The following is a 19439-nucleotide window of genomic DNA, read 5'->3' as shown; positions in this document are numbered from 1 at the left end:
CATTTCTCCTATCCCAAATTCATATTCTTCCCCGCCCCCACGGGCAATTTACACCTCAACATGACCCCCGGTTTAACCCTCCGATCAACCCCTTCATTCCAATTCGGCTGATACGGCAACTGATTAACGTTCCAATAAATGTAACCATCAAACCCAACATTTGCGCTATCGGGCCAGATAATCCGCGGATCTCTTACAAATGGTACTGCTTGCGATATGGTACTGTTCCAGATGTAGATTGCGTTTGAGGAGGGCATGAGCATGTAGATGTTGCCCAGAGAATCGGATGCGAAGCCATTAGCATTCCCGCCACGTTGGCCAAGATTCTGGACGTTGTCCATTGCAAGTTTGGAGGCGATCGGTGAGGTGGAAGGGTTGCTTAAGAGGTAGGAAGTGGGGATGCTGTAGAGAGTGTTAGATGTCAAAGGGGAATAGTAGAGGACCTGCAGTTCGTAAGTAATTATTCCCGTCATGAAATTACAGTAAAGCAGAAGATAAACAAAAGATCTTCATACATCACCCCACAACCCTAACTCCAACCCGTCCAATCCCTCCTGCTGAAACCCCACTCCCATCCCTGTCTCTCTTAGATAGAACGGCAGTCCATTATAACTCGGTACATCCTCCTGCACCCTCAAAACACTCTTATGCTGATTCAACATCCTCCAACTCTCTCCAGTTCCCAAATCCAATATGATAAAACCATTTCTCCCCTCATTACTCGAATCAACTAAATATGCAACCCCGCCCCCTGACTCTGTGATATTTTTGCGTTGATCAAACCTTAGATCATTAAGATAAGAGTCCGGGTAGTGAACATTTGATGGAAATGTGTATGTGCGAGTTATAGAATTATTAGATAGATTGATTGCGACTAATTTCGGTCCTCCAGGAACAGCATATGGCATACTGGGGGCTTGACTCTCATTGATTGTCGAACGCCCAGTATCGAGAACCCACAGCGTATCATCGGGTGTTATAAAAAGTGCTTGAACTGAAATGAAATAATCCTGGAGTGATGAACCGAATTGTATGCCATTTGATTCGCTGTAGAGACCTCCTGGAGGAGTGTTCAGCTGCAGGGAAGGATATGCAGTTTCCGCAGTTTGATTAACTACTTCTCCGAGTGTGTAGGCGTAGGTGCCGCGTGTGTAGCATGTGAAGACTCGGCCAGTTTTGGAGATCGCCAGCCCGATAGGCCATTGATCATAGAAATAATGGTATTCTTCTACTGGGGGCCCATAGCTACCTGTGTCGTATCGTAGGTTATGAGGTCCTGCATAGCCAAATGTTCCGTTCAATGTAGTGTCACCGGAACTAGGGGTGTTTTGTGTAGTTCCACACTGCAGGAGGCTTACGGCTGTAAGAATCGTGGAGAGCTTCATTTTACTCTAGTAATCGTAGGATATTCAACATAGACAATGAACCACAATTTTCCTTATCAATTCTTTCACTCGAAATGGTTGAGAACACTCGCGAATGAATGTTTTGTACAAATATAAGCAATCGCTCTTCCGATCAGGAATAACATCGCAAATTTATCAGTACGATGAGGAAGCACTGCTCATCCATTTATCAAGCAAGCTTTTAAGCTTTTGCCAAGAAGATCTCTTGAGATAATGACGTGTAGAGGCGGGAGCTAGAGGGGTGGTCCGCTAGTGTATAACTCTATACGTAGGAGTAGTAATTTAGTATGATTGTGGGGTAAAATTGAAATGCATCGAAAACACAAGATTTTTCGAATAATGCAACGGACTTTGTGTTCGGGAAAGGTGGCGATGTCAGTGAATGAGATTTTGAAGTACGTAGAAGATACGAAATGTGAAGAAATAAATGTGATAATGTATTAAATTCTGTCTCAACCTACAACAGTAGCTAGCCCAGCAAGCTCTGTATATACCCTATTGCTTTTCCAAGCAATGTATTCCAAAATATCCTTTACTCCAACGCAAATCATCCAAACAAGATTAAGCCCACATACATTTTGCCGAGTCCAAATAGCTCTCTCTAACACCATAGAGACTACTCAGATCATCAGCATAAGTTTCATCGTGCAATTTTTGCTTCAACAGCGCGGACTCATGTCTCTTCAACATTACATTCCATGAGAACATCGAATGGCCTACACCAGCAAAATATTCACCCCGTAAGACCACCAGGTAGTCAATTAAAGCTCTCTGGTCCCATCTCAGATGAGACAACTCTTCTCGCTCGTGGTTCTTTAGAAGATCCTCTTTGTGGGTGACATCAATCCCATAAGTTTTAGCTTCAACTGCCAATTTATGAGTAGAATCAATATCACCTGAGGCAGCGTATATGAGTGGCGTTTTCATCGACTTAGCCAGTGCGATGTATGCTTCGGCTTGACCATGGTAGTGCATAAATGGAGCGGCAGCAACATGTCGCTTCTCGATTCCCTCCGGCTCAGTCTTCAAATGCACGCCTAAGAATGAAGGGGTAACAATTGTGGAGCTGACATTAAGTGGTACATCATACCAATTCGAAATTTCGCGTAGGGTCGAGGTTGCAAGGCGACGAACATCGGGTCGGAATTTCATTATTTGTCCAAACTCATGAGCAAAGACATGGCCATCGGCATGAGTTGGGTATTGAAGATTTGATTGTTCCAGATCCACAACTATTGGTATCGATTGTGGTGTTGGTGACATCCATTTCTCAATCCAAACATGTAACTTTTCCTGCCATTCCTCTGGATGCTCTAATCCACTTGTTGGTCGATTGATAAACAAGCTCTCAGGCTGAAGCCCGCGTCTTCTTTCATTGACTGTTTGTTCCATATGATCGATGATGTTCAATTCAGGACATGACATCTTCAAAGATTTTTTGAAATGATCCGCATCAAACATATAATCCAGACCCTTCCAGCCAAGCCCATGCCGTTTGCCCATGTGAGATTTCTCCCCTTCCTCGCTGGGCATCATGTTCAAGTCCTGAATATCCTCCCTCAGCTTGATATTTGGCATAACCAAGCTACCACCTGCACCAATTGCATATCGCACGCAATTGAGTATGGAGTTTCGCACATGTCCAACTCCTCCTTGATTGCTATCGCATGTAAATATGACGCTCGAGTTCCACGTTTGTGTCGCACAAACTGCTCTCATAACCTCGGAATTGACATGCGGGAAATCGAATACATCTTTTTGGTCTAAGGTGGCAGCAGGTATGTTCGTTTGCGGGCCACCCGGATTGGCATTCCAGATGATGTGTGTAGGTATAACTTGAGGACGGTCGAAAGCAAACCAAAGCCAGGCCAAACCTAGGGCGAAGCCTGCTAAGACGGCATATTTGCGATTGACACCAGTTGGAAGTTGCATTTTTCTTGTAATTTGTGAGGCGATATTCGATTAAGAAAATGAAGGGAAAACATCTCGAAGGTCGACATTTTGAATGAGTCTGAAGTTGTGCTTTGATCTTGGTGGCTCAGGGAGAGACTGTGCGAGGTGTGTTTTAAGAAAGATGTTTGGACTTCCTGATGACCAATCACAAGAGGGCCCGCTTTGACTTGAAACCCCAATGAAGACGACGAGACTGCCTTGAAGACATTGTTTTTCTTTTTTGTTCATTCTTTTTGAGTTTCAAACTGTTCAAGCAGTGTATGAATATTCCGTGGTCAAATAATAAATAAGGGTTGTGAGTGGAGCTTCTGCTCGGTAGCTAAAGTTGAACACAAATCTCGGCGAGGGGTTAATTCGTCTCCAGTGAGAAGTAGACCTCATCCGGGAATCAGTTAACTTGTTTCAATCGTTCACGCTTTTTGCCTCAGCTGAGATCTATTGAACTCCACAAAGTATGTATTACATGTAAGAGATTATATCTGCATTATTTGATTATTCAAACCTCCTTGAACATACGTACCCCTTATTATGACAAAAAACGTCGCTCCCAAATCCAAAGCCAAATCCAAATCCAAATCCAAATCTAATCAACGCTATCTGAACCTTTAATACACACATGTTGCCTCTATTACATACCGAAATGATCATACCACGAATCCCCCAATACCCCACAAAAGTTATTCCTGCATTAAAGTTCCTCATCGACTACCCGATTCACATCTTCGTGAATGGTGCTCTCATCCTTCTTTACACTGACTGACAAAGTTAGAAGTCCAGCGGCGGCATATGCAACTGCAGCAACTAGAAATCCCCCTCCACTCCACAATCCTCCTCTTTTTAAACCTGAGCTGAAAGCCCCTGCTACTAACGGACTACTAACCATTCCGCCAATCGTATCCATAACGGCGAGAACACCGTATAATCGACTGACTTGTGTTGGGTCCACCAAGTCAGTAAGAAGAGACCGAATAGCTGGGTATAGACCCATTCCAAGAGAAAAAATGATCGTTGCTACTCTCGTTAGTCATCACATTCGGTATCATGATCATTGATAGTGAAAGGGAGTTCAGAGGCATTGGAATAGTAACGACTTACAAATGACGAATAGACCTCGAGCGGGTGATATCGCAAGCCCGAGTGCTCCCAAAGCCATGAGCAAAGCAGAGCCTCGACTAACCATCAGATCCTTCACAGCAGTTTGCAAATGGAATCTCGACAGAATAGCGTAAATCGCAGGGAGAACGAGTACCAATTGAACAAAGTTTGTGATTGAAGCGAGAGGAATGAGAAAACTTGCCTACGGTATTACGTCAGTATATGAGAATTGAAGGAACAGGCAGCACATACATCAGCAAGTGTCCAGCCCAGTCTTTTCGAAGCAAGCTGAAGAAGAAACTGGTTCATAATTCCATGCAAGGACTGGACCAAAAATGTAGCAGAGAGTGCGAGCAGTTTTGGGTTTGTGAAAACGAAACGGGATTCCTCCAAATTTTCAAGAAGCATCGACCAGTTCTTTTTAGAGAATGTCAATGCCCCTTCGTCATCGCTGGAGCTACTTTCATCTTCCACCGCTTCTCCTCGTGCTTGATTAGGATCCGGTGAAGAAATACTTAGGTGTTCCCTTAGATGCAACGTTTCCGGAAGAACAAGGACAAGTAGAGCACCTAGCAATACAAACAAAACAGCTGCCATCATAGGAACCCTTAGGCTTGAGACTTTTATAAGCCACCAAGCCAATGGTACACCAGCTAAAGTGGCTATTAAAGAAGCTGCCACAATTTGAAAGAAAACTGTAGCCCTGTATGTCTTTCATTAGCATAAAGTAGGTCAAAATAAGGGCCATTGGATTGCACGTACCTTTGTTCTTCGGCTACTACATCGGCGATAATGGTATAGTACATAGTTCTCGTCACCGCGGAGCCGCCTCCAATCAATGTGAATAAATTTGCCGACCAAATCCATCTTATGTCAAAAAATGTATCAAAATAGCCTGTACCAATTAGCATCGCAGGACCTAACCTGATAGCCAGCCTATCATCTCGTCTCAACTCTTATAAATCCAGAAACTCACAAATAACCTGAACCCAGACCAAGCCCAAACCTATACCTATCAAACTCATAAACAACACAGCCTTCCTCCCAATTTTATCCGCTAACACTCCAAACGGTACCGACATGATCAGACCTGGAATACAAGCAAGAGTTCCATCCCACCCTTTCAACATCGCCAATTTTCCTTGGATAACATCATTCTTGCAATGACTTTCCGGAATCGAAAGTCGAGGCGCTTCACTAAATCCAGAGAGAGGAGCAGATGAATAATAATCTCGACATATTATATCTTCAAGCGTCCTAGCCAGCGGTGCTTGGAGCATATAATCACCTATTTCAACAAGTAATACAGAGAGAATAACAATGACAGAAACGCGAATAGCTACAGTTTGACGCGTGAGTAATGCATTGTGATCAGTAGTGGAATGAATAGATCGTGTAGGTAACTTGGGTAACAAAGGGGTCGTCTCTTCGGAACGAGTCGGTTCGGGAGCCATATTGATCGGAAAATGTATGGGGAATAAAGGCCCCAAACTTAAGCCACGATGGCACAGAAACGGGCCACACAAGATATATGTAGGTACTCAGGATTCAGGATTCTGGACGTCGGAGTTCGGTATACAATTGTTAACAATGTCCGGGTTTTCCTCCGAATTGTGGATACGTGTCGATAAGCACTTTATCCTACTATTCCGACATACTTATCTGGGATTTCATAGGGCTATTATAACGTATCAGAGCATTGAGATCGTGAATATATAGAAACAAGTTTCGAAACAAGAAACTTGTTTCTATGCTTCAAAAGCTCATCATCATTTTTGCCAGCAATCACTGCAGTCGAAGGGAAGGATCAGGCCTTCACATCCCATTAACCTACGCGCGGATGGCATTCGAGAAACAATCGTTCATTCGCGGAGTTGAAAGCACTAGCCAAAACATATCAAAAATCTTCATTTAGGCAACTTTTTAACCCTCTGATAGATATCTTGATACAAGCTTCAAGTGGCTGATTGAAATTGATAAAGAGAGTATGCAGTCAAAACGGCGAGGCTGGGTAGAGTAGCAATTCACGGCCAATCAAAGAGCTCCCCAAGGCCAGACAAGCCTCAACCAGGATCGCGTCAGGATCCATCAAGGGGGTGACGTCGAACACGATTGCGCATTGCACCTTCATCATCAACTGTCGTAAACTCATTGGAATAGGAGGCTTCTAGAATTCTTTGACGCGCAAAAGAGTAAATTCCTCAGATTCGGAGACTAGACAGCTTAGCTAGCTGTCTTAATAATCCACAACGATTCATGTGCTAGTACCAATGAGCGTCCTTGAACGAAACATTTGCGACGAAATACAGAACTATTTACCCTTCAGACATGAAGCAAGTAACATAGGTATTCATCACCCTCTCTTATACCCCTCGACCCTTGAATGAAAGCTAAGCTGGTCCTTTTAGATTTCCCAAAAACACAACGAGCACCGCGCAATAAGCACTCGTTCCAACGAAGATCTCCTGAGTCCCCGTATCCGTAAGTAGACTTCTCATGACGCTGAAGAGAAATACGAATGCGAGCGCGGCAAATGCCATCCATCCTGCCTCCATCGTTATCGTCAAAAAGAGAATCACGGGTATGAGCAGTATTAAGACTGTCATGCAAACAACCAGTAGTTTGGAAAACAAACTGATGCGGAAAGTAGAAAAGAACTTGACGGTCTTTTCTGTAGGGTTGCTGCGTTTAGGCGTGGCAAGCAAGTACTTCTGAATCGTTTGTTAGCTGATTGCAGCGCATAGTCCAGGATTTGGGAAGTGCAAAGGATAGAACCAACTTGAAACCACGATATTGGCCGGGTATTCAAATTATCTTCAACAAATCTTTCCAATCGGTTGCTCTGTGGGGTAACGAGTGAGATGAAATCCTCCGGTTGACGCATGTATTCGCATTGTTCGAGATCCACCAGCTTCTCCCCGCAAAACCATCTATAAACAGACAGGTGATCTTTCTCTGGTGTTGGCGAAAATGATTTCAACTTCTGGAATTGTATCAAAAGTGCACCTTCTATAGTGTCAACTCGAGACAAAACAAAGCAACCAGGAGTTCTGATTTACCATAAGCAAGTAACTCTTCATTCAAACCCAGAATTACCTTCTCTTGCTCAAGCTCAAGTTCCAGAGCTTCAGCTTGAGAAATGTCTCCGAGTCTGTCCGATGTATCTCCGTTTCTGGCATCACCCAGATCTAAATCATGAAGTTTTTTATGTAGTGCTACGATCCTGTTCGTTCGGAATAATAACACTCTTGCGTGAAGAGATGCGAACCCACGATAGATACTGAAACTATCGCAACTCTCAAGAAAGCTTGCGACTTGTGACCACCCTTTTGGCTGGTCCAGGTCTACAATGATAATCAAATTATTGTCTGATTGATGGATTGAAGAAACTCACAACACGGATATTCCAGTTTATCATATTCAACTTGGTAAACATTTGCTCGCGGCGTTTGTTTGACTGGAAAGATATTTTTGATCGAGTTGATACATCTTGCGAGTCTATGCCGCCATAGGGATAAACCAGACTAACACGGGATTTCTAAAAAAAAAATATTAGCTGAAATCTACGTAAGGGTTGTAATGTTGGGTACTTTGATGAGAGGACGCAAGCCCTTCTACGTCTGTCGTTATCGAATATAGGGGGGTAAGCGGCCTGCTAGTCGTCCCGTCATTTAAAGAGGGGCCTGCCATTGGATGCATTTCGAAGCGGCTGTCAAGACCCTGCTCGGCCATATCTTGAGTTCCCGAATAGGAACGTGACGTGGAATTTGTTCGCTCTGAGTTCAACGCGGATAGAGACATCTTGAAATGTGAGATTGAGCATGTCAAGGAAATTTCAAAGGCCAGCATGGAGCCTTTATTTATACTCTTTCTCGGGTGGAAATATTGAGGGGTGTATGCAAGGCAGAACATGATACTGATTTCCAAATACTCATGAGTCGACTCCCGTCTCTTATCGTCCTCTCATGTTGTATCCTAACTACATGGCATCAGGCTCGAACAACATGGTAAGCCGCCACGGGGCTATGTGCGTGCAACCCGAATCTGCAAACACATTACCCTGAAATCAAGTATTGGTAGAATTATATATATCGGTGAACCATACCGAGTCCTCTATACTGTACAAGTACCATAACCGGACGAAGATGCTTCTGGTGTTGTCGAACATCATTCAATGACTGGACAATCATTATGTATCATCACATTGTTCTTCCCCTCTTATGCATCTGAGCTGTAAGCTGCGAGCATCGATATTGTTTTACCCCATCCACCGATACGAGGGCGAAACCCCGCATCAATACTATAGCCTCGATGATGGCATTTTTGCCAATTTTGAAAAGAGTTGGCACACAAGGACAGCAACATTTAAGGGTTGAAAAAATTCTACCATTCAAGCCGCGTGATCAAAATTTCAAGTACTACTTGAATGACACCTAGCGTCCCCGGAATCTTCATTACCTCTCAAGATAAGAAGGGAAGAGCAACGTCAGGTCAGCGATTCCTTCTAACCATCGAATTTTTCGAAGTGGCACATGAAGCCTTGCTTCGTACAACAGAGAAGTATTGTGCGACAGATACATGTGATGAGGCTCAGCGAGGATTCTCATGTCACCTCGGGAATTTGAACCTCACATTACCACGAAAGCAACACAACACAGGTATTCACGATCCAGAGATCATCGAAACATTGATTGTGTCGATAATCGCGTAACGTCAACCCATCTTCTTACTCTCCCCTATCGCATAATGCGATTGAAACTCTCACACCTCAACCATACTCGAGAAACGCGCACCCATAAGCGCGGTACCTTGTACGAATTCCTCCTCGATATCCAACAGAACTACTGTCCATCTGCCACCTCGATACGCTGTTTTGATCTCTCCATCGAAACAATATCGATCCCAGTTGAGAAGGTTCTAAGCGACAGTATGCTCGACGAATCATCTGATTGTGACGACTTGAATTGAGTATTCCAGTCAGATACAAGTAAAGGGTGGGGCAAGGGGGAAATACGCCATCGCTTTGGCTTCCATTCTGATCGCTTCAATGACGTGTCCGGCCGTTATCTATACATTTCCAATCGTTCTGCATTGGTAGATAATACTTTCGACAAGGATAGCATCTCTCCGCTGTTGTTATTTAAAAGTCTCAGTCGCACATGCCGCGGCTACCTGGTGCTAAGTTTGCCATCTCTCGACTTTCAATTCTGAAGATATCTCGAAAGCTTTCTCTCGTCATGGCAACTTCCCTACTGGGTGCCTTCATCACAATTTCTATACTACAATTGCAGAACAGATTTTAGCTCATGGAAACACTTGTCTATGACAGAACATTAATAACTTCCCAAGCAGTGCTGGGTTTGTTAAAAAAAGGTCAGATGTATTATTCAAGCACATCATCCACAGACACATCTTCTCATATAAAACTCCGATGGATATTCAAGAGGAAGTTTCATAACTAGCGACATCTTCGCTAGAAGTTGCCTCTTCACTGAAAAGTTATTTATTCGAGATATAGCACCTAAGAGGTATGAAAGATGATGTTCCCTTGAGAGATTCTTATCTAGTAATGTGTGAAAGCTCTATCTCTATCGTTTATTCCTTTCCCTTATCTATTCCTACTCCCGCAGAATGTTACAGTCAACCCGTCCAATCCCTTCTAGTACAGTTACACCTATCATGCGCGCCGCCCGACGAGTATTGTTGTGTTGTGCCCCACCAAAGTTTCGAGCTCTATGGTTGATGCGGATCTGGCCAAGCTCAAGTAGGAGTGCGATACACCAAGCTGTTTGGAAGGAAGTACTTGCCGTGACGGACTAACAAACTTTTAGGTCGTGGCAGAATCATCATAAAGCTACGCGAAGCGGGAGTGGGGTTTGGGGAACTTTGACAATTAGTTCGAGGTAATTGAAGACGAGATGCAGATCAACTCACTTCAATGACAGGTTCATCTACCGTACCGATAGTACCTGTTGTGCAGGCTTCTATCGCTGGGACCTCAACGGAAAGGGTAGACACGTTGCTGGAACTAGTATCCGGCTTTGACTATTAGTTCGAGATACTCAAAAACAGAATGCAGATCAGCTTACTTTAGTGTCAGTCTCCTCAACTGTTCCAATATCACCTCTTCCATAATCTTCCATCACTGGGACTTCGATGGAAAGGGTAGACATGTTGTTGGAAGTGTTGTTTGGCTTTGACCATTAGTTTGAGATAATCAAAAACGAGATGCAAATCAACTCACTTCAACAACAGGTTCAAGCACTATTCCAATATCACCTCTTCCGTAATCTTCCATCGCTGGGACCTCTATGGACAGGATAGACATCTTGATGAAGCTAGCGTTGAGATCTTTTGGAGTGAGTCGTGGGAGAAAAAGAAAGTGGAGTTATTCTTCGATCTTAACTGTAATGATTTGGAGATGTGAAAGAGTTTAAGAGTGAAGGAGGAATGGTTGGGATATGCTAATATATATAGTGGCATAACAACTGGCGATTAGAAGAATACTCGTACGGCAAAAGTTTATTCGAATGACGCTAGATGCACATACTACATGAGGACTGATCTGTTTTTCTTTGCTTCGGGTTTCCATTTCTGGCTGATCAGTATCAAAAAGAGAAATGGGTCAGAGGGAAAGGAGAACGCTCAACACACCAATCCATATCCCGAGAACAAAAATCACAGTTCTAAAAGTAAATACGAGCTCTGTGTGTTGGAAACGAGCATTGCAGACTTTCATACACTTTGTTTTTTTTTGGTTGTTTTTTTTTTAAAAAAAAAAACAGATTCCATTCAAATGATTCAGACCATTTCGACGGCATTTGAGTGATAAACAGTTGCGGAAACGAGTGACCTGGGTCTGCAATTTGGATTGCCAATGTCGTCGTCATCTCGTTCTACCTACAAATCTTTCAGAGACTTGAGGAAACACCTACTCCGTGACAACAGCCAAGTTTCATAAGTCACCCCTTTTTCTTACCAATCTGCAGTATCAGTTCTCGTAGGTCGAGTGCAAGACTTCTCTAGTAGAGAATGAAGATGTTTTCAATTTACACAATACATCAACCATACCCTATCAACCTTAGGTTCTTTGAATGCAGGTACGTATGCTATGAGGGAATTTTCTGAAAGCTACTGCCGATTATAAGAAAATAGTCGGTGTGAGTAGTCGGCAAACCCCGCCAGTTCCAGGATGTCTGTTCGGGAGGTATTGTCGCCCTCCCATCCAATGGGACCTTAGGGATTGATTGATCAATTCCCCTCAAAGCTAAGTCTCCATAATGGTTAGTTGGAGGTCGAGTGATACGAGAAGCCACATAGTGACTACTGAGGTATGCTGATTCATCGGTGATGGAATCAGTGGTCTAGAACTGTATCAAGATTGTGGTGGCGAAATGAAGTTGTTTACCGGGATGTTAAACAAAGATTGGATGAATGGCCTTAGGTCATTCATAAGCTACAACAAAGGAGCTAGTCTCATAGCAAGGCCTATTTAAGGCTTGCTTCTTCTTGTACTTAGCTAGCTCCGTTAGAAAGAATACACACTGACAACCAGAGCCTACATTTTAGATTCTACGTCATCTGGATCCCTCTCAAACCAATAGTCGTCTTGTCTGTCACCCGCGAGGCTTGCTATTGGGAAATGTTTATTTTATCTATATTATATGAATAAACTGTCTTCCATGTGATTGGGGAAAAGCACCCAGAAAAACTCGTTCCTAGGCATGCAATGCATCGCATCAGATTTTTTTTAAATTCTTCGGCAGGCTTGAAACGTCAAAATGTTCTGCAATCCAATGCACGAAGACGTGGTCTGATCATAACCTTAATCAAAACAAAACACCTTGCCGCCGACCAACACTAGGAGGAAGTTATTGGTCCAGAAATTTTCTTACCTCGCTGTTTCAGGTCCAAAGAAGGGCATACTTCCGATTTTAAGACCTCAGGCTCCACAATAGAATAATTTCTTTTCTGTTTGGAGATTTTGTATGGACGAAAACGTATGTCCAATCACTACAGTCACTATTAGTTAGACATATACCTAATACCTGGAGAATTTGATGAGCTGAGCTGTTCAGACATGATACAAGACTTCGAAAACTCCAAATGGAGAAATGGTTTGCGTGAATTAGATCCTTATCTATTCTTTGGGACTCAGGTAGAGAACATTTAGGCTTGTTTATCTATAATTTCTTCCATCTCCAGATGTGATGTGAAATATACCAAAGGTCAGTACTATGAGATCTGGTTCAGGATAATCAAAAGGTAATAGTTGTTTCGGTCTATTCAGATTGGGTTGTTCATCTGTGGTTGGTGTAGAATTCTTGTAGGTGCGCAGAAAAAGGATGTAGATTGAAAGGGAACCTTCTATGGAATGAAGATCACCATGAATTTTCACCTCACCGTCGCTAAAACTTCACCGACGTCAAAATCAAAGCCTCGCTATTTTCAATTGTAATTCAACCATTTTTACATAAACCATCCTATCATTTCGAAGAGTTCTCTGTCAAACCACCTTCCAAATTAATTGATTTTTATCAAATGCAAAGGAATAGGTACTTTGGGGTCTAATTCTCGAACAAAGCTAGTCCTCATCAGCGGATCTTATTTTGTTCTTCCCAATCAATTTGATCTACCCATTTCACCCCCAACGGAAATTATCCCAACATATTGACCGTTTCTAGTCGGCCACTGACGAGAGCCGACTATTATTAGGCCACCCGCGGGCTTTTCCCAAGACAAGCCACATGTATGGTACGGTATACACGTATAATGTGGCTCGTATCCATTTTCTATTGGATGTCCCATAAGATGGTAAAATCCAGGGTGATTAGATAATGATTAGATGGAGTGGGCGTACAAAAGTGTATTGAGGCTTATTGCGCCCCATTCATCAACTACCCAGGCAACCTTGGCGGAATCATCGCCGGGGCTAGCGATCTAAACTTTAGTCTATCCGGTGACAACGGGGTATGGAGGTCCAATAACCAATTATGTCCATTATTTAATATGGAAAAGGAAACCCTTTCAATCTGTGACAGACTAGGCCTTGGAGAGCACAATGTTAGAACAACACATAATTCGTATTTGCTCTGCATCTAACACTTTCCAAGAAGGAAAGAACAACACGGATGCATTGTTTCTTTCCTCTCATTCTCTCGTCAAAGAACAACTCGACCAAGAAAAAGTCGGAGAAAGATACATAGAATCTATCTATTCAACATGGCCACCACCACAACAATGCAATGGTCAAATTACTATACACAATGTTGCAAAACAGCTGTGATCTGTAAGTTAATCAACTACTTGATTCACATCGACCGCTATAAATCACAGAGACAGCAAACATTCGAATCGTCCTTAAAAACGTTGCTATTAGCACGAAGTACCAAACAAGTAGCAGCGAGACGTTTCCAGAGCGTATCTAGCCTACCACATCTCGGCAATTTGACGACTGACTCACATAGGTTGACACTACGAACTTCCAATCAATCAAACGACTTAATGAATCAACCACAATCAAAACAATCGAGTTCAAAAAGATTCAAAAATCTCTTCGTTTCTCTTATCTTGATCCCTACTTACCGAAGAGTATCTTATATATCAGAATTGAGTGATTGTAAGTACCTACCCAAGTATTGAGAGGCAAACCCAAACTTGGTATATATCATTCGAGTCTCCCATGAACTAGAGAACCAAGCGCTCTGTCTAACTAACAACAATTGAAGCGCTCTGATTAAAAAATGATAATGACGTCAATCACACACTCTTCGAATACTAAACGAGAAGAGAAAGGTGGGGGGGCGAGCGAGAGCCCTCTCGCCCGGACCAAACTCACAGTGATCTAGAGAGTATCCTACGTTCCCAAGTTTCAGGCTCATATTCTCTAGATAATATGATAATTCGTTCATACGATGTCCATATGATATCCATATGATTGTCAAGAAGTTAGCTCTCTCTGCTGGGTAAGTCACGATGTGGATACGACCGTCAAGTCGGATTTACAACCCTGCTATGTAACCTTATAGGCACCCACACGATCATCTACATTTACCTATGGTATAGTAGCACAGCAAAGCGACTTTTTCTCAAGGATAACTTGTTACGCGCGAGTACCAATTTTCCAAATACCACACATACTTCACATTTATTGTGCAAAATTCACATAGTGATTCATCTCCCATTAAATCAATTAGATAAACAATATTCTATTCAACTAACTCTATAGAGATTGCACTCTCCCTCAAAAACAACAATAATTTAGGTATCTATCTATTTACTCAACAACCCATCCCTTCCCTTTAACCTTCCTCTGCACTACCTTCCTAGCCGGCAATGGCCAACCGAGACCACCCGTCCCCTCTGCTCTCAAATAAGGCACCACCCAACACTCTCTCATTTCCTCTGCACCCGCATCCTTCCCCGTCTTCTTATCCTTAACCATCACTTCCTTAATCGGTTTTCCATACTCCAACAAACTTGTCCCTTTGGCCAAGCCCGCAAGTTGTCCTCCAGTAACATCCGTCAAACTATGCATTCGAGTCTTCTGTCTCTTTCTCGATCCATCTGCATTGACATCCTCAGCCGGTTTCTGCAAATACGAGTAGATAATATATTCAGGACATTCGTTTGGCGAGAGATGAGATAAAGGAGACGCAGGGTGGATATAGACTGCTTTGTCTTGTTCTTGATCTTCATCGTTGTGTTTGTTAGGAACACGGAGATGGGAGGGGAAGAGTGTAATGTAAGGAACGTCGATTGCTCTCTTGGGTTTCCTGTAAGCTTCGGGTTGTGTCGGGGATAGATCTGCTCGGATTGCGACATGATCGATGAACCCTGCAGCAACCATTTGCTTGAGTGCTTTGACTTGTTTAGCAGTGGGCGGCGCTAGTTTTTCTTCATATTTCAAAGCTGCGAATGCGGGAATATTGGTTCTCAAAAGATCTGTGATTTGACGACGCAATTGCGAGATTTCCTTGAGAGTCTTGTAGCGTACGTAGTGAGATGCACACCATGACTCTGTGGGTTCGTGGGCAAATTCACCAACAGCTTGAAGGAGTTTGATGGCATCTGATCTATCGTCAAGGAAACAGAAAGATTGGTGAACTTTGTTGAATTGACGACGGAGATTTGCACGTGCGTCTTGTTCGATTTTTTCGGCGGTAGTGAGGTATGAGTCTTCATCCTCACGGGGAGTAGCGGCGGGAATGACTTGGTTTTCGGGAATAAATATATCGGCAGCAGAGAGACCTGCTACAAGAGCGATGGTGTAGGGAAGGCAATCGTGTAAATGTCCTACTAAAAGGATACGAGCAAATCGTGGTGAAAGTGGAAAGATAGACATGATAGAACCAGTTGGGGTTATTTGACCAGAAGGAGAGATTGCAGAGAGGTAAGTGAGAAGTTTTTCGGAGCTCGCAAGACTTTGTCTATCTGGAGGAGTTGGGAATGGGAAATTGACAACGTGTTGCAAATTCATGGACTTGAGTTGTAAAACCACACCTTCGATAGGCATTCGTAATATTTCCGGCTCCGCGAATTCTTCAAAATCTCTCTCATAAACAGCTGATGAATAAAATCGATAACAATGTCCAGGACCAGTACGTCCAGCACGACCTGCACGTTGGCTTGCACTGGCTTTGCTAATCCATCCGACCTCAAAACTTTGTACACCAGTTGTTTTATCGTATTTGCGTTCTTTTGATCTTCCACAATCGAAAACATAACGAATACCAGGGATTGTAAGAGATGTTTCAGCAACGTTAGTGGCCAATACAATCAACCGTGAACCATCTGGGGGTGGTTCGAAAACTCTCAACTGTTCTTTCGTAGGCAGTAAGGAATACAATGGTAATATGTGCATCTTTGAAGGGCCAGTATCTGCTTCTTCTCCGATATCAAAATCTTCATCATCATTAAACGTAACTTCGTCATCATCATCGACATAATCGTCATTGGACGTGTCCATAGTTTCACCAAAATCGATATCTTCAGCTTCCATAGGTGCATCTTTTCCGGATATGCGAACTTGTGGTCCTGTGGTAGTAGAGCCTATTTTAAAAGCTTCTTTCAACTTTTTGCTGAGATGTGTGATTTCATTCTGACCAGTTAAGAATACCAAAATTCCTCCTGGGGGAAGTTTGCGATGTCCTTTGCTAATCTTTCTGAATGCTTCTTCGACATAATCATGATGAGTCTTTCGGGCGAAATGAGTAGTGACCGGGTATTGTCTACCCTCTGCTTGAAGTACCGGTGGTGGAGTAGAAAATAATGTCTTGTTCTCTGTAAAATCTGTAATTCGTAGAGTAGCGGACATGATAATAAGTTTCAATGGTTTGATAGACGGATCTTCTTCAGCCATTTCCTCTCTCAACTTTACCACTCGACTGAGCATACCAATAAGAATATCGGTATTCACGCTCCTCTCGTGAGCTTCATCAATAACAATGGCGGAGTATTTTCTCAGAGCAATATCTTGGGCAACCTCTCTCAAAAGTACACCATCCGTCATGAATTTGATAGCAGTTTCTGAACTTACTGTTCCCTCGAATCGAATTTGATAGGCGACTCGCTTACCATGATCAGCAAGCTCATCACCTACACGTTTTGCCATACTGACGGCTGCAACTCTTCGAGGTTGTGTAACTCCAATCATTCCAGGATTGGGTGAATCTTTAGTACCATAGCCAGCTTCGTATAAGAATTGTGGTACTTGAGTGGTTTTTCCGGAACCTGTAGCACCATACACAACCACTAAGTTATTGTTATGAATTGCTTCCATAATTTTCTGCTCTTCGGCTACGACTGGGAGTTTGAGTCTGACATCTTGAATACTTGAAGGTCTTTCTATCGAAACACTAAATGCCTTCCGTGAAAGATTGGTAGTTGGTTGTAATTCCACTGGTAAAGGATCCTGTTCTAGAGGCCGAGGTTCGAACCCTTCTATTCTTGGCGTTTCTATCGCAATTGGAATATTTGATGATGGTTCGTATCCATAAGCTTCGTTTACTTGTTGAGTTGCCCAGGCTTTGAACGCAGATGAGCGTTCCTGTTTCCTCGAGGCAGCCTCGTCCTCATCTTCCTCTTCACTACTCTCTTCGCTATCATCTTCATCGCTGTCTTCGTCTGGCGATCCTTCTTCATTGTTCTCTTCTTTATCGTTTCCAAGCGCTGATTGAAGGGCCCCCTCTTTACTTTCTTCGAAAATGGACATAATGTTCTTTAGTAGCTGGGCGTGTTCGGGGTCACTTGTCTCATCGCTTTCTTCATCGTCTTCATCATCGCTGTCTTCATTACTGTCCTCATTCGAAGATCCTTCCTCACTGCTATCGTCCGAGTCGATCCCATCACCACCTTCGGCAAAAATTCCCGTAAGACGCTTCAATAACTCTGCACGTTTTTTGTCATCTGTCTCATCTGGCGTATTCGAATTGTCAGAATCCTCATCTGATTTCATCTCTTCATCACTATCAACCTCTGAATTCGAAGAAAATCCTTCCCATGCCGGTTCCGCGGCCGGCGCCTGTGGCTTCGATGATATCCTCGACTTAACACCTCCTCGCCTTTGTCGCTTTTTTATTACCGGCTTTCCGTCATCATCCACCTCGAGTGGTCTCTTTAAACCTGTGCCTACACCAAATTGTAATGTTTGCGCGGACACTTTTGGTGTCGGGGCGGAAGATGTCGCAGTCGCAGTACCCTGGAAAAGACCGCCCTCCTTCTTTTGATCGATTTCATCGTCATCCTCTTCACTACTTTCGCTTTCCATCTCCCTAACCGTCCTCTTTTCGAACAGCAGTTCTTCTCCATCTCCATCGATATCAATGCCTCTCTCCCTCTCCTTCAGCGCTCGCGCCAATCTTTCTCTCCTGGTTAATGAACCCTGACCTAATTTCTTGCTACTCTCATACAATCCTCCCTCTTCTTTCTTCTTTGATAGCTTTTCGATTAATATCCTATTTTCATCCTTCCTCAGCTTCGTCTCGATGTATTTCTCCAATCTTTTCGCTTTTTTCCCACTAATCTTATTCTCCCCTGCGAGCTCTGCCTTCAATTTCTGCTTCTTTTCTTCATGTGCGGCTTTCGAGGAGGGGAGGATCTCTGTCGCGTTGGAGTCCACAGGTGCCTCGGAATCATTGACTTTATTTCTCGCAAGCACTTTATGCTTTCGCTGTCGAGGCGTAAATTTAGGAGGCATATTTGGCTATTTTCAATCCACTGATTGAATGTAGACAATTTGTTGCGAGAATTATGTTTTTTCTGTGCTTGTGAGATTCTAGTCGGGAACTTTTTTCTGCCGAATCGCCCACCGCCCTTCAATCTTTAATCAATGAAATGCGGGGCCAAGGCAATCCGAGGAAATCCTCGAAAGAGCTCACCGGGGAATTTTATTGCCTGAAAAGCTCGACATTTTTATCATAATATTCAATTTTCTGAGAAGCAACTCTCCCCTCACTAGATGACAAGTGTGTAAGATCCCAAGTTTTGGGATGATTACATGCAATCTGGATTCGATATATATCATTATCACTAAAATTTGAGAAAGTATTATATTCATTAGCCAGATGATAGGTATAAGAAAAGTGTAATGAATAATAAAACAGAGTAGAAGGAAAAGCGAATCGTTCAATCTTTCTAGTAATCATACATTATTCAAGAGCTGAAGAGCTGAAAGGAGAAAAAAGCACAATGCAAGTGATATGTGATATGTGAATTACATAGAAAAGTCGAGTCAGAATTGACCCTTATAGTGAAGCCCTACAATAGTCCAGCTGTTCCTTTCCAATCCAGGTCAAGTGGCGTTTGGTTCTATGAAAGTTGATGGCTTTAGTCGTGATTCATTCGGTCTCTTTTCTCCTCCAAATCGAGCATCAACTATATGAGATGTAGATATTTATGTTAGTGATTGGCGAAACAACCGGAAAAGCAAGAAGAGCTGGAAATCAAAAAGCAACCCGAGGTTCTCTTTCCACAGCAAGCATCCTA

At 43.0% G+C, this 19439-nt stretch overlaps 5 protein-coding genes across 5 annotated transcripts; all 5 read right to left on the bottom strand.

The window, feature by feature from the left end:
• Positions 1-8: 8 nt before the first annotated feature.
• EAE98_006481 (uncharacterized protein) lies at positions 9-1385 on the bottom strand (the record flags this gene model as incomplete). The annotated part of the gene is made up of 2 exons (XM_038954104.1): positions 9-443; positions 516-1385. 2 exons carry the CDS (start codon positions 1383-1385, stop codon positions 9-11), a joined length of 1305 nt encoding a protein of 434 aa, XP_038809349.1.
• Positions 1386-1967: 582 nt separating this feature from the next.
• On the bottom strand, positions 1968-3338 carry EAE98_006480 (uncharacterized protein; the record flags this gene model as incomplete). The annotated part of the gene is made up of 1 exon (XM_038954103.1): positions 1968-3338. The coding sequence occupies one exon, from the start codon at positions 3336-3338 to the stop codon at positions 1968-1970; it is 1371 nt and encodes a 456-aa protein (XP_038809348.1).
• A 709-nt stretch (positions 3339-4047) lies between these two features.
• On the bottom strand, positions 4048-5908 carry EAE98_006479 (uncharacterized protein; the record flags this gene model as incomplete). The annotated part of the gene is made up of 5 exons (XM_038954102.1): positions 4048-4370; positions 4455-4656; positions 4707-5157; positions 5217-5349; positions 5431-5908. The coding sequence occupies 5 exons, from the start codon at positions 5906-5908 to the stop codon at positions 4048-4050; spliced, it is 1587 nt and encodes a 528-aa protein (XP_038809347.1).
• Positions 5909-6844: 936 nt separating this feature from the next.
• On the bottom strand, positions 6845-8255 carry EAE98_006478 (uncharacterized protein; the record flags this gene model as incomplete). The annotated part of the gene is made up of 6 exons (XM_038954101.1): positions 6845-7165; positions 7234-7460; positions 7514-7798; positions 7849-7911; positions 7984-7992; positions 8045-8255. The coding sequence occupies 6 exons, from the start codon at positions 8253-8255 to the stop codon at positions 6845-6847; spliced, it is 1116 nt and encodes a 371-aa protein (XP_038809346.1).
• Positions 8256-14730: 6475 nt separating this feature from the next.
• Positions 14731-18651, bottom strand: EAE98_006477 (uncharacterized protein; the record flags this gene model as incomplete). Its single annotated transcript, XM_038954100.1, has 1 exon — positions 14731-18651. The coding sequence occupies one exon, from the start codon at positions 18649-18651 to the stop codon at positions 14731-14733; it is 3921 nt and encodes a 1306-aa protein (XP_038809345.1).
• Positions 18652-19439: the final 788 nt, after the last annotated feature.

The sequence above is a fragment of the Botrytis deweyae genome (assembly GCF_014898535.1).
Source record: "Botrytis deweyae strain B1 chromosome Unknown BDEW_014, whole genome shotgun sequence".
In the NCBI taxonomy this organism is placed as follows: Eukaryota; Fungi; Ascomycota; class Leotiomycetes; order Helotiales; family Sclerotiniaceae; genus Botrytis; species Botrytis deweyae.
Note: the sequence above shows the minus strand (reverse complement) of the source record. Positions and strands in the feature narration are given on the sequence as shown.